Source organism: Schistocerca serialis, chromosome 1, assembly GCF_023864345.2.
Source record: "Schistocerca serialis cubense isolate TAMUIC-IGC-003099 chromosome 1, iqSchSeri2.2, whole genome shotgun sequence".
Taxonomy (NCBI): domain Eukaryota; kingdom Metazoa; phylum Arthropoda; class Insecta; order Orthoptera; family Acrididae; genus Schistocerca; species Schistocerca serialis.
In genome coordinates this window covers 355,980,938-355,995,367 of record NC_064638.1, presented here as the reverse complement: position 1 = coordinate 355,995,367, position 14,430 = coordinate 355,980,938, and the positions used below count along the sequence as shown (strand labels likewise).

The following is a 14,430-nucleotide window of genomic DNA, read 5'->3' as shown; positions in this document are numbered from 1 at the left end:
TGAGGATCCACATGTCTTAAGAGAAACACCAGTGCACCTGCAGAAAATTGGAGTGTGGGATGCCGTAATGTGAGGATGAATTATAGGCCTAATCTTTTTTGATACTACTGTCATTTCAGATGTCTATTGTTTCTGGATGATTTATCGATTTATTGCCCTGGTGAATGAAAATGAGATTGATAGTTCACTTTTCTAACAAGGCAACCCTACTGCTCATATGGCACACTAGTCCCTATGACTTTAGATGAAATCTTTGGAGGCAGAATAATTACAAAAGGTCCCTGGCCCCCGCACTCACCAGATCTGTATCTGCCTGGGTATTTCCTTTGTGGTGTGGCTAAGAGATTTGTGTATCAAAATAATCCAGAGACAATGTATGAACTGTAGACAGCAATAATTAATTATCCGCACTGGATTACATGAGAAACACTGGTAAAGGTGTTTGCAAACAAATGTAAAAGTGTTGAACTATGGCTTCAAGAAAAGAGGAAAACATTTCCTGCACCTACTGCGGCACTGGTGAGTACAGTCCATTTAATTGTAATTAATATAATTAATTTCATTGCTTTAATTGTAATAATGTTGATTTTCATCTCCCTATATAACTGCAGCCACTAACAATGAGTCCCCAGTTCCTAGCTTATACAGCTACATGAATGTGCTGTCAACCTTATGCAACCTGCAAGACAACACACACACACGGCCTCTGTGGTCTCTGGGCACTGAAGCCTGAGTGCAGTGAGCAGCAATCTTGGCTGGGATGCTCATTACAATCAGACTTCAACACATGGAGGTGACAGTGGCCATCCAAGTATGAGTTCTGAAGACATTGTCTGATGGTCTATTTTACTTTTAAATGCACCTGTCTGCCACCATGAGCCTCCTTTATCTTTATTCATGTAATTGTAATACTATTTTGGTCTTTCCAGAGTCTTAAAATAAACTTGCAGGTATTGAATAAATCTCAGGCAAAATGGAAAGATTTGTTTACAAATAAACCAAATCTGTAATTCTTTTTCTGGTGCCTTTTTCCCCGCACTGGCATATAGTTGACATGGTTATGAATGTATTTGGGATGGATATGAATGTATTTGGCATGGTTATGAACATATGTGGCATGGTTAGTTTAAGTGGTGGCAGGATGCCCTTCTATTTGCACCATGTCACCACCCCCCTCCCACCCCCACCACCCACCGTCCCCACCCCTCGGATGGAATATGTATACCCCAGCTGTCTGCAAGTACGGTTATTTATGAGAAAGTCAGGGAACAATTGGAATGGACTGCAGTCAAACAATTAATAAATTATATCAGATGTAACAAACCTATATCAGTCTTGCATTTAGAGTGATCACAAACATTTAGAGTGATCACAAACTTTGTCAATATTGAGTAAAAATAGGAGCAGAGTACATAAGAAACAAACTCATTAGGCAAAAAGGAGAATTATTTCACAAAGTGAACAACATGAGATGTTTCAAGCGTGAATAAGGCACATGAAGAAAAGACTTTCAAGCACTAAACTAAATAGAACTATTCAGCTGTCTCTTATGGATGTGGGAAGGCAGAAAAAGGAGGGAGGGAGGAAGATGAATGCTTCATTAAAGTCTTTGGAATCTCCAGATTATGCTGGCTAACACTGCTGTCAATAAATACTGAAACTTAGTACTGAAACACCATGAAGTTGGCAAGTTACAAACGTCAAACAGCCATGAAGTGTGCCACAAATGTTTTGCATTTCAGCATAATGCCACAAAGTAGGAACGAGCATAGCAACCTGCATTATGAATACGAAGAAAAAGACTACACAATTGGTTTTTTCTTCAGAAATCACATTTGAATGTCGGCTGTTTGTGAGAAGACAATGTTATGTCTCGTGTAAGGCCTACGAAGATTTACACGACTTGCACCAAGTAAGACAAATTATTTGCTCAACTGTGCACAGTCAAACAGCCGCATCACTTATGCTGAGCCAAGAAATGTGCCTCCGCCAGCAGCGAGAGAGAGAGAGAGAGAGAGAGACAGACAGTCGTGTGCTCCAAGATAACACTGCATACAACTGGTATCACGTCATATTTTCAGATGAGTACAATTCAGCAGACAGCATCATAAAGGATATATTCAGGTCCAAAGGCTCTGAGGATTCGGAATATACCCAACTAAAATCGTGATCATTATCAACATGACTATGTGAGACCATAAGGTGCCAGTGCTGTCCTGATATGCTAAGGTACAGAAGTTGTTCAGCCGTTGTTCTGACCAGCATGTTCTCCAGCTCTCTCACCAACTGTAAAAATCTGGTCACACAGTTTGCCAAGAGAATGCCACATCATCCCTTGGCTGCCACTGAGATTGACAGGCCCACAGAGTTGAAGGATCATGGATTTGCATAGCCATAACTGTCATTCGAACTTACTTTGACTTTATGCCCAGCCAGATTACAGCCACTGTTGCTGCAAGAGCTGGCGCTCTATGTAGTACATTTCTCACCCTTTATAACTCCAAATCTTTTACAAATTTAACACTAAACCCATCCTTGACATGCAATGATTCTTCTGCTGTTGAATCCAAACTTACACTGGTAGACACTTCTCCTTCTTACATGAAGCATAATACAGTCTCCTTACAAACAACCAGCAATCCAATCCAATTTCTAAATGAGAGAAACACTGCAGTATCTTTCCTTATACACAGAATGTAGAAGCTTTACTCCAAACTACAGTGTGTGGTTGTGATGAAATGCTAATAATGGCATTTTCACGCACAGAAGTACATTTACATCTACATCTACATCTACATCTACATTGATACTCCGCAAGCCACCCAACGGTGTGTGGCGGAGGGCACTTTACGTGCCACTGTCATTACCTCCCTTTCCTGTTCCAGTCGCGTATGGTTCGCGGGAAGAACGACTATCTGAAAGCCTCCGTGCGCGCTCTAATCTCTCTAATTTTACATTCGTGATCTCCTCGGGAGGTATAAGTAGGGGGAAGCAATATATTCGATACCTCATCCAGAAACGCACCCTCTCGAAACCTGGCAAGCAAGTTACACCGCGATGCAGAGCGCCTCTCTTGCAGAGTCTGCCACTTGAGTTTATTAAACATCTCCGTAACGCTATCACGGTTACCAAATAACCCGGTAACGAAACGCGCCGCTCTTCTTTGGATCTTCTCAATCTCTTCCGTCAACCCGACCTGGTACGGATCCCACACTGATGAGCAATACTCAAGTATAGGTCGAACGAGTGTTTTGTAAGCCACCTCCTTTGTTGATGGACTACATTTTCTAAGCACTCTCCCAATGAAACTCAACCTGGTACCCGCCTTACCAACAATTAATTTTATATGATCATTCCACTTCAAATTGTTCCGCACGCATACTCCCAGATATTTTACAGAAGTAACTGCTACCAGTGTTTGTTCCGCTATCATATAATCATACAATAAAGGATCCTTCTTTCTATGTATTCGCAATACATTACATTTGTCTATGTTAAGGGTCAGTTGCCACTCCCTGCACCAAGTGCCTATCCGCTGCAGATCTTCCTGCATTTCGCTACAATTTTCTAATGCTGCAACTTCTCTGTATACTACAGCATCATCCGCGAAAAGCCGCATGGAACTTCCGACACTATCTACTAAGTCATTTATATATATTGTGAAAAGCAATGGTCCCATAACACTCCCCTGTGGCACGCCAGAGGTTACTTTAACGTCTGTAGACGTCTCTCCATTGATAACAACATGCTGTGTTCTGTTTGCTAAAAATCTGACATTTGTTGCAAGTCCTCCTTGTGATGTTACTGTTTTAATAGACAGTAGTGTATTTTTCATATAAACCATTTCAGCATTTGTGTTAACTGGGTTAGGGAATGGTGGGAAGCTTAAATTGGGGTGGCCAGAGAGGAATTGGAAATGCAGTCCACCTGAATAAAAGTCTATTGTCTTAACATTATGCCACCTCACTCGGTGAAAGTATGATGTAACAAGCTTTCTTTGGAAGAGGATTAAGCACACCAGGCTGCTTGCAAGTTGTGGATGAATTGTAAAACCCAGCAATGAGTATGAACTAATACTCAGTCTGCGATCCATTGTTTTTGAAAGGTTTTCACTCATGTCAACGAAACCTGTTTAACACCCATTGAGAACCAAGCCACGAAGATAAATATCCTTCAACAGTGAATATAGGAACCTAATTATGTAGTTTGAAAGTAGATTTGTAAAAAAAATAGAGCAAGCGATAAGTAGCGCATAGTAAACTCTCCAAAAAGATGTTGGTGCAAATTCAATTACGAGGGTGTGCTGAAAAGTAATGCCTCCAAAATTTTCAAGCAAAAACTCTTAAAAGGTTTTTAAATAAAACAAATGTTATTAACATTCTTCATCTTTTTTCTTCATGGCTACATATTTGCAGCCCTCTGCCGCTAGAGGGCTCCGAATTGTAGTGTGTAACATGAGAAACGGCATGTTGTAATGGAGGTTCGAATTCAAAGAGTTTGTCTACATGGAGCAACCAATTCTTCAGTAAGACAATGCCAGACCACAAACGAGTGTTGCGACATCTGCAATAATCCGATGCCTTGGGTCACTGTCATCGATCATATTTCATAAAGTCTCAACTTAACCCCATCTGATTTTTAGCTGTTTCCAAAACTTAAAGAACACCAATGAGGACTTCACTTTGATAGTGATAAAGTGGTGCAAGCATAAGTGAGGTTGTAGCTTCCTCAAGAAAGTTAATCATTCTACAATGACAGTACCAACAAACTGGTCTCAAAATAGGTTTGGCGCCAAGGTGACTGTGTACAGAAATAAATACATAGATAATAAGAACAAAGATGCAGAATGTTAACATTTGTTTTATGGAAAAAGCTTTGAGTGTTTTCACATAAAAAAAATTCAGGTGTCACTTTTCAGCACACCCTTGTTATAATGCATAGGAACGATAGATGAGGCTCTTTTTGTATTTAATACATTCGAAGGCGCCAGCTGCATGGACACAAAAAACTGAGCTGAAACTGGTTTGGTCAAAAATGGCTCAAATGGCTCTCAGCACTATGGGACTTAACATCTGAGGTCATCAGTCCCCTAGAACTTAGAACTACTTAAACCTAACTAACCTAAGGACATCATACACATCCATGCCCAAGGCAGGATTAGAATCTGCGACCGTAGCAGTTGTGCGGTTCCAGACTGAAGCGCCTAGAACCGCTCGGCCACACCGGCCAGCGAAACTGGTTTGGGTTGCTTGTGATGAACCAAATAGGAGTTTCAAAACTAAACTTCCAATGTGTCTAAAAGAGGAAGATTACAATCGGTGTTTATTACCAATTTTTACTTATGGCAATGAGACATGGACTACCAATGCAAAAACAATTCAAAAACTGAATGCTGTCTAGCAAATGACAGAAAGATGAATGTCTGAAATTACTAGGAGTGATAAGAAAACAAACAGGTCAGGAAACACAATGGATCAGAAAATGCAATTATGACCAATAAAAATGAAACTGAGGTGGGAGGATGTGTTGCCAGGTAAACTAATTATAGAAGACCAACAATGTTTTTTGCCGGGTTGCAGGATATAAGAGGGGAACAAGATAACGAACTAATGGAATGTGGGTGGACAACATTAGAAAACATGCAGGAGCAACATGTATCAAAATACTTCAATAAAAGTTTTCCAGGTATGTGACTGCATTTTACATTGTTTCTTGCTACAATGGAGATTAAACACACCACCCCGATTAAGATCACTTGCATCAGCAGTCAAAATTTTGGTCTATAAAAACAATATGACAATGGCACCGAACACCAGGAATGGTTTACTGAAGAGGCCACCACTGCAGAAGTCTACATTTCCAGATGGATACATACAGAGAAGAATGTAATGGATGGAGAAGTTTTGATAAAGCCTTTAGAGAGCAGTGGATGTCAATCAGCTGAAAATGTTGATGAGTTATAATAACTCATGTTAAGCAAAAGCATTCACAGCTTTGACTCATACATACATGCTGCACCTACGCAGTTTCACAGTAAAAAGGCACGTAAAAATGACAAGAATAAAGTTCAGAATGAATTCTCTGCAGAATATATTTTCCATCGCTCTTTCACCATAATTAAATCATAAATCATGCTGTAGGCATCCGCAGATCCTTGCTGAGTTTGTACTTGTGAGTATGAGCACAGAAAGTGAGCAGCTGCACATATGAATTAGAAAAATGAGACTGTGCATTCTTGTTCGTCATGCATGCTGTAAACTTCTCAATCTAAACTCTAAAAGGATAAATTTAATTACTAAACTTAATAGATAAAACCACTGTCCTAACAGTAATTACATCTCTACAACTGTTATTCAGTGTGGTAGGGAAACTTAAAGTTCCCAATGTTGAAGACATTCACGTCCAGCCAGTTTAGTTGCAGCAACTAATACAAATCATTAAAAATGCATGGATGCTGTTCCTAAAGTTTGCAGCATAGTTCTAGCAGGTCCCAATGATTTATAGTGGGACAGCAATTTGGGGACTCTGAGAGTATGTTTGAATTTATGATTGCACCTAAACATATGATGCCAATAAATTAGTTTTAGCTTAGATGACATAGATCATCATTTTATGATCATCACTAAGATCACGAATGAGTGTCAAAACTCTTGTCATTCAGGAACTGTTCAAGGTTCTTGACCAAAGGATCTATTTCCGCAAAATTGCACTGCCTAAAGCCTGCAGTACTCCATCCAACTTTAACAATCGTTTGGATGCAGTCCATCCATAAGCCTTCGAAGACCACCTCCACCTCCACCCCCTTCTTCTTCTTCTTCTTCTTCTTCTTCTTTCTGAAATGTTTCTACTTATGAAGGTCATTTATAGTGTCTCTTCCAAGCCACTCTTTTTCTCCTAAAGTCTATAATTTGGCATCTCCACTCATTGCAGTCCCCTTTAATTCACATCATTCTTCACCTGCTTTCTCAATCTTGTTCATGATCTTATTGTCCAGATTCTGTCCATTCTAGGACTCTTGTTCGAAGTCTTTCAGATCACATTCTTTTGTCGTAAACCATTTAAGCCTATTACTCTCCACAGCTTCTTTTTGAGACTTGATTTGTGGGGTGTTTCATATTGTTTCATTCCTTATCCTGTTACTTCTCATCTCACTCAGGGTCCCAGAAAGCACATCTCTGTTGCTTGTATTCTGCTCAGACCTTCCACTGTCAAGCTTTTGTATGTCCATCCTTTTAGCACGACATCTCTGGGACGACGGCCATTTACTATCGTTACAGTTGATGGTTGGAATACTGACACATTATCTGCAAATCCAGTAATGCTGCAAAATGATGGGTTGTGCATGGGGATCGTATCAACCTGTACCGCATCAAAACAGACTGAAGATGACGCAATTAAGTGTCGAAACTGGTAGTGACAAAATAAAATAAAATCATAAGGATGGCTGAAGGTGTTTTTATTTTTTCACTGTCAATGTCCAACATTCTGAGCCATTTGTCAAAACTGGCAGATAATATGATCTGTAAGCCAGGAACTTTGCTTTTGACAGATATTTTCCAGTTTCTAATAACATCCAATACACAATAACAAAATTTTGAACTATTTTCTATTCTCTCTAAAATTTCATCCTTGGTTGGTTGGTTGGTTTGGGAAAGGGGACCAAACTGCGAGGTCTTTCGTCCCACTGGGTTAGTGAAGGATAGGCAAGGAAGTTGGCCATGCACTTTCAAAGCATCCATCCCAGCATTTGCCTGAAGCGATTTAGGGAAATCATGGAAAACCTAAATCAGGATGTCTGGATGCGTGTTTGAACTGTCATCCTCCTGAATGTGATTACAGTGTGCTAACCACTGCATCAACTCACTCGCTAATTTCATCCTTGATGCTTCCTCTCTTGGTTGATTTACTTCCTGAATACTTGAAAGCATATAATTCTTTATGCTCGAGATATTTAGTGACTGTATCAAACTAAGCAATTTGCCTTTTAGGTGATACATATCGAGTATTCCAAAACTCGCTGTCAATGTCTTTTCATTTGATGTAACTACACAAAATTATGAAATAGAGGCTCTGCCTATGTATCCCTGCAATAGAAGTTAATGTGAGTCAATTCCATCAGTGCTTATTCACAAATTGGTGTGAAGGAACTTGCATGGATGTTTTTCTGTAGTTTCTGCACCAGATCCAACTTAATTTCAGTTATAAAACAGGAAATTGGTATGGCTCCAAACTACTTGCGAAGGACATCTGCTACTAAAGGTAAACATTTAGGACAGGTTTTTCACAAAATGAACTATGGTATATGCAAAAATAAAATGACATTTGTTTCTTCAGAGATGGTGGACAAACTGTTAACAAGATAGGCACTAACCTGCTGTGCAGCTGCGGGCAGACTGGACACTATTACTTGTGCAGAAACTTCCACGTGTGAATGACAAAGCTTTCAATGTTAGCATACACTAGTGCTACAACTAATTAAAGTCATAGTGCACACAGAGACTACTTACAGGCTGTTATACTTTCGCCTTTGTTGATTTCAGCAAAGAGAGCAGACCGGTCCTGTGCAGAGCTATCAAGTGATGGGGCAATGTCCCCTGTAGGCAGTGCAGGGGGTGGAGGAGGCAGGCCAGGAGGTGGGGGAGGGGGTGCTGCAGAACTCGCCTTACCACCACCCCAAACCAAGCCTGTCGTATGATGCTGTTTCACAAATTGTTGCAGCTCTGTCAATACTTGGCCCCAAGCCTTAACCCATTCAACGTGAGTCTTGTCTCTGAAACAGAATAACTTTACATGAATCATAACTTAATGGAACTTAATAGAAACATTATATCTAAATGCAAGAATATTGAAAAAAAAAAAAAAACTCAAACAAGTGTTAAAAATGTTAAATGCCTACTTCTAAAATGAGTGGTCTAAAGGCCACTAGAAAACCTATCACAAAGAGAGACTTGTGCTTCAAATCATCAACCATGATTATTATGGTAATGGTAGTGAGGATCAGCAAAAAAATGAGTGGAGGATGAAGAAAATTTTTGCTAAGAAAGGAAAATGTTCCTTTGAAAACCATAGTGGTGTGATAGAAGATATGATTCAACTGACCTCACTTCATCCAATCTGTGAAGTGGCTCGCCCAGCAACTACATAAGAAATTATAACAACACTCATATTAAAGATTAATCCATCATTTTTCATGCACATAAAGCACTGTAAAGCTGGAAAGAGACACACCAGAAAAACAAAGGAGAAGAAGGAAGAAGAAAAAAGGATGGGAAAAAGTGAATTTCTATCAGGTTTACAGCTAAGTTAACATTTACTAAACAACCTTTGGGCAGGAAAAATAAAATAGTTATCAATTTGCTCATTCAAACACACAAGAGAGTATTTAGATAAGGATAAACCACAGAAAACCATTACCATGATAGCCAGGTGGAATTTGCACAATTGTCCATTATCTTTAATTTTACTTCATCTCACTTAGTAACAGACTGCACTACCTCAAACTATAAATAGTAAAATGAAGAGGAGCATTGTTAGACATAATTACTGAGTAAAGAATAAAAAGTAATTCTCTATGATCCACTCTACAACACTGAACAAATAATTTTGTATAGCAATTTCTCTCTTTTAACAAAGGAAGGAGTGACATTTAAAATTTTTTGGCACCAACTTCTGGTATGGAATATCCTTTGCATTGACTGCACTGTAGGTACTTATTTAGTGCAATATTTACACCACATCCCACTTTTCAGCCATTTTGCTCTACAGAAATGTTGAAAGGTGTATGATTGGAATATAAACTCAGTTCTTATGAAGTCTGATACTGTGGCTGAATGGTGTGTTCTGCACATATTACAACTCTCATATCATGTTCCATTTAGTTTACCTCTTCAACAGCAGTTTATGTTGGGTTCATATGTCAAATTACTTTCTTAAAGTTTGTACAAGAGTTTGTTAGTGAGTGCAACGTTCATAAAACAAAAATTCAAGACTCTAAGCTCAAACTAGCTTCAGAGAACCAGTAAATTTTATATTAGGTGTAACGGGTGTTCTCCAGTGGAGGATGGTGGGTTGCGGGTAAGTCACAAGCAGTTCATTGCCCAGTAGCAGCATTTATTCATGTTCCGAAAGTGTTCACAGGAGGCTCATGCCCACATGAAATGAGGATTGGGGAGGTGGGTCGTCAGTGCACAAAGCAGCCAAATGTAGCCATGTCTAGCTAAGCACAGCAGTGCAGGGACCTTGCAAAGCCTGCATACTCAACCTGATGGTGGTGATGACTCAGTTACAGTGTGAGGTGGCATAGCCAGGCTCGCATTAAGTGACCCTGGGTGGCGGGTAGGTCTGGCACTAAGTGGCTCGGTTTGAACCTCAGCCTATCAATGCTATGACTGGGGTCCCTAGCAGGTGGTCCTGTCAGGCAAACAGTGGAGTCAAATCAGCCCTGTGGCAGAAGCTGAAACTACTGCGGATGCTGACTCCACGACTCATAGATGTGTCCAGCCTGGTCGGATGACCAATATTTCGACATGCCAAAGTGACTTTTTTATTGTGTGCCTTCCACAGATATCACACATGCTGCATGTTCATTTCAGTAACTGTCCGCTCGCTGACCATCTGCAGGACCTAAATGTGTGCAATGACACAATGCTCTGCCAGCTTATTGTAGTAAGTGGCTGTCTGTGGCAACAATCCTCCTGCATTTAAATATGCGGTGTTACACAGGTTCTTCTCCCTTTATAACACAAAATCAGTTTTTGGGTGTTAACTGCTTAAGGTTTTTTCGAGGAAGCTTTGTAGTTGAACAGATCCAGAAATCAAATGGAATTTATCAAGTGATTTGACTTGCACGAATCTTATTTTAGGACCTCTCATAAAATCCAAACTGATGGAATCGATGTTAGATTCTTACCAGAATTTGCCACAGAGGTAAGTTCTCTTTTAACCATAATATGCTGTAGGTCCCTTGAACAGAAAACTGTGTCTAGCAGTTGAAAGAGAACACACAATACATCTGTCGACGAGTAGGGTAGCAGAACTAATTCATAAACCTACTGTCCAAATCTTTGACAACCATCTATTGTGGTATCCTGGATTCATGAACTCAAACATAATGAGATAATTCTAACAGAAACACGTACTCCGTACCAAACAGTATGGATTTCAAAAACATCGGTTATGTGAAAACCAATTTGTACTTTTTTTTTCCCAAACAACATCCTGAATGCCAGAGCTGTGACTCACGACAGTGAGCTGGATGGGGTATTTCTTGACTTCTGTAGTAAAGCATTTGTCTCAGTACTGCACCAAAGCTTATTAGCGAAAGTAGTATTATATGGAGTTTCATATGAAATTTGAGACTGAATTGAGGACTTACTGGTACGAAAAATACAGCATGTTATCCTGGAAAGTGAGTAGTTGACAGAAGTACAGTAACTGCATGCGTTTCCCAAAAAAAAAAAAACTGTGTTGGGGCTCATACTGTTCATCTTGTATATTAATGACCTGACATGAGAGATTAATAAGTAATCTTAAGATTTCTGCAGATAATGCAGTTGTCTATAATGAAGAAGTACTACCTGGGAAAGTGGCACAAATATCCAGTCAGATCTTCATAAGATTTCAAAGTTGTGCAAAGATTGGCAACTTGCTTTACATCCCCAGAAATGTAAAACTGTGTATTTCAAAAACACAAAAATTTATGACCAGTTAGCTCTTGCAAATACCTCGATGTAACAATATGCGAGTATTTGAAATGAAATGATCACACAGGCTTAATCATAAATGAAGCAATTGTCACATTTCGGATCATTGATATGTGACACTAGGAAAATGTAGTCCACAAAGGAGATAGCCTACAAAAACACATGCGTGATTCATCCACGAATACTGTCACGGTGTTTAGGACTCATACCAAAAAGAATTAACAGGTGATAATGAAAGTATACAAAAAAGGTGACACAAATAGCTGCACATATGCTGAAAAACGAGCTAGCAGATACTTGAAGACTACATGTCAACTGATCCACAAAATCTTACTTTCAAATATTCAAGAACCAGTATTAAGAGAGGAATCTAGGAATATACTACAACCATGTAAGGAATGCTCCCATAGGGACTGCAAAGACAACAACAGACTAGCTACAGGGCATGCAGATGCATTTAAGCAGTCTCTCTTCCCTGCTGCATATATCAATGGAACTGGAGGAAACCCTAATAATATGCGGTAAAATAGGGAGAACTCACAGTCTTGCATTTTACAGTCATTTTCAGAGTATGGTTCCATGTGCCTGCATTTAACTAGAACACCCTCTGATCCTATTTTATTACTTCAGAAGAATAATGCAAAAAAATATGCTTTATTGAACCATTTCATTTAAAACTTCATAGGTATATATGACTCATAAAAGAGTAGCTAAGAAAGAATCTCCATAAAACCTCACCAATAGCACTCTTATATTTGTTAGTTTTTTTTCTTATTTTACTATTAATGGGACTAATTTCATTTATGAGAAAAATGAACTCAAACTTAAGATGTTAGCAAAGATGTAGGCTCAAAATTTTTCAATGTTCATCTACAACACAGTTTGCTTAGCTGGATAACTGCTCAATGTATCTTGAAATAGTTATACAAATAGTTTTTAAAAATTCTAATTGCATGTGTATCATCATGCTCTATCTCGAAAGTACTAAACACTTACTTTTCTCTCCATTCCTTCAGTACCCTGTTTGAATAAAATTGTGATGCATCATTCATCTCCTTGATGTATGGCGAAGGTGCTGGGCTCTGTTAACACAAAGTATTGCATATTTAAATAAAATGTATTCTAAAAAGAAATTATTTTGTTTTGTAATTCAAAACGGAAATGGTTGCCACTGAATTTTAAGGCAAATAATCAAAGCATGAAAGTCAGAAACTTTATATGGTGTCTCGTCAGGAAAATACACATTTATAATGAAAGTTTACGTACGACAGTAACCCATCCTAAAGCAGCAATACTCTCACTAACTGCACTCAGGTGGAAGAAGTGAGGAGAATCTCTGTGTTTCTCACGGTACTCCTGAATAGCCTGAATGTGAGTAGATGTTGGTTTCAGAAGCTCTATATTTTGCATCTGATTAGGTTCTTTTGACTGAGCAGCATTTGTCAAATATTGTAACTGGGCCCTGCAAAATAAAATAAAAAGTAAATCATACTGAAATGTTTGCTACAAATCTCTGTTCTACAATTTCAAAATCTGATGATACTAATTAAGTAGATCTCTGTCAACCAGTGTCAATAAAATAGATACAATTAGTATTTTTCATTTTGGGGGGATTCTTTGTTCAATACTATTATCTTTATCAGCATCAGCAGGAGAAGATGATAATTTGTAAAGTGTATTAAAAAAGGTAGTTTTATCCATTTGAGTGGAGAAGACCATGGCTGTTTTCATAAATTACTCTGTAGGAAATACCGCAATCTTCCACACTTGGGGGTGGTTGCAGTATTTCCTACAGTGTAATTTAAGACAGTAGTTTACAGGCTAGTAAAATAATTCACTTTTACAGGTGATTGTATGCTGCCCACTGTAAGCAGTATATATATTAACAATAAACTCTGGGCTAAGAACGTGTGAATTTAATTACAGTACATTTTAATGTTGGAAAGCTTTAGGAAATACGATTTGTGAAGAAAGTGACTGTACAGACAACAACAATTGCAATGCAAATGAATATTTATACTTACTGAAATGCCTGACTGACAAGGTTAGCGTGCGAGGCAACATCACCACCTATTTGCCCCGAAAGCTTCAAATAGGAAGCCAAAGCCCCTTGTATTATGTCATTATATCCTGCAACACTCATGTTGGTACGGAGGTTGAGGGCAGATTCAGCAACTTCAACTGTTTTCTCTAGGCGTGTCGTTACTTTCTCCAAACGATTTATCAGTACTTCGAATTCGGCAGAGGAGGGGCGACCGTCTGCTTCACCTGTGTAAACAGAAAAGAGAGCGTACATAAATCACTGTAAGTTTCAGAGTCCATATATTTTAAACATATACGCGACTGAGAGTTACACACTGTTAATTATTTTCTTGTTGTTCTTTTTACATTAGGTCAGCACATAGATCTTGAAAGAAATGTAATGAATTAGGCCTAGTTAAACAGGGGTCATGCAGGTCATGTCCAGAAAGTAGTGTGCTGTGATTCTTCAAACTTTCCCAGTATTGTATTGTTCACCAATCACCATGACGATGGCTAAAATCTCGGGCTAATTGCTTTTGAATTAGGCTAAGAAAGACACCTGCAATAATATGTCGTTAAATGCTGTCAGATGTGTTATGATTACTGTGGCTTGTTGGCTAACAGGTATACGTATATTCGCGTGACATCGGGCTCCGTGCAATGAACGGAGATTTGCGGTACGGATCTCGCACAGGCCGCACCTGGC

General features: G+C 39.0%; 1 protein-coding gene across 1 annotated transcript in view; it reads right to left on the bottom strand.

Moving 5' to 3' along the window:
- LOC126470147 (adenylyl cyclase-associated protein 1) overlaps nucleotides 1–14,430 on the bottom strand; it is a 186,803-nt gene that overhangs the window by 50,155 nt on the left and 122,218 nt on the right. Inside the window, exons 2-5 of the mRNA XM_050097764.1 lie at nucleotides 13,727–13,970; nucleotides 12,969–13,164; nucleotides 12,699–12,784; nucleotides 8,508–8,770 (exon numbers count right to left, since the gene is read on the bottom strand). Of these exons, the coding sequence (XP_049953721.1) occupies nucleotides 8,508–8,770; nucleotides 12,699–12,784; nucleotides 12,969–13,164; nucleotides 13,727–13,970 (789 nt within the window). The remainder of the gene's footprint in view (nucleotides 1–8,507; nucleotides 8,771–12,698; nucleotides 12,785–12,968; nucleotides 13,165–13,726; nucleotides 13,971–14,430) is intronic.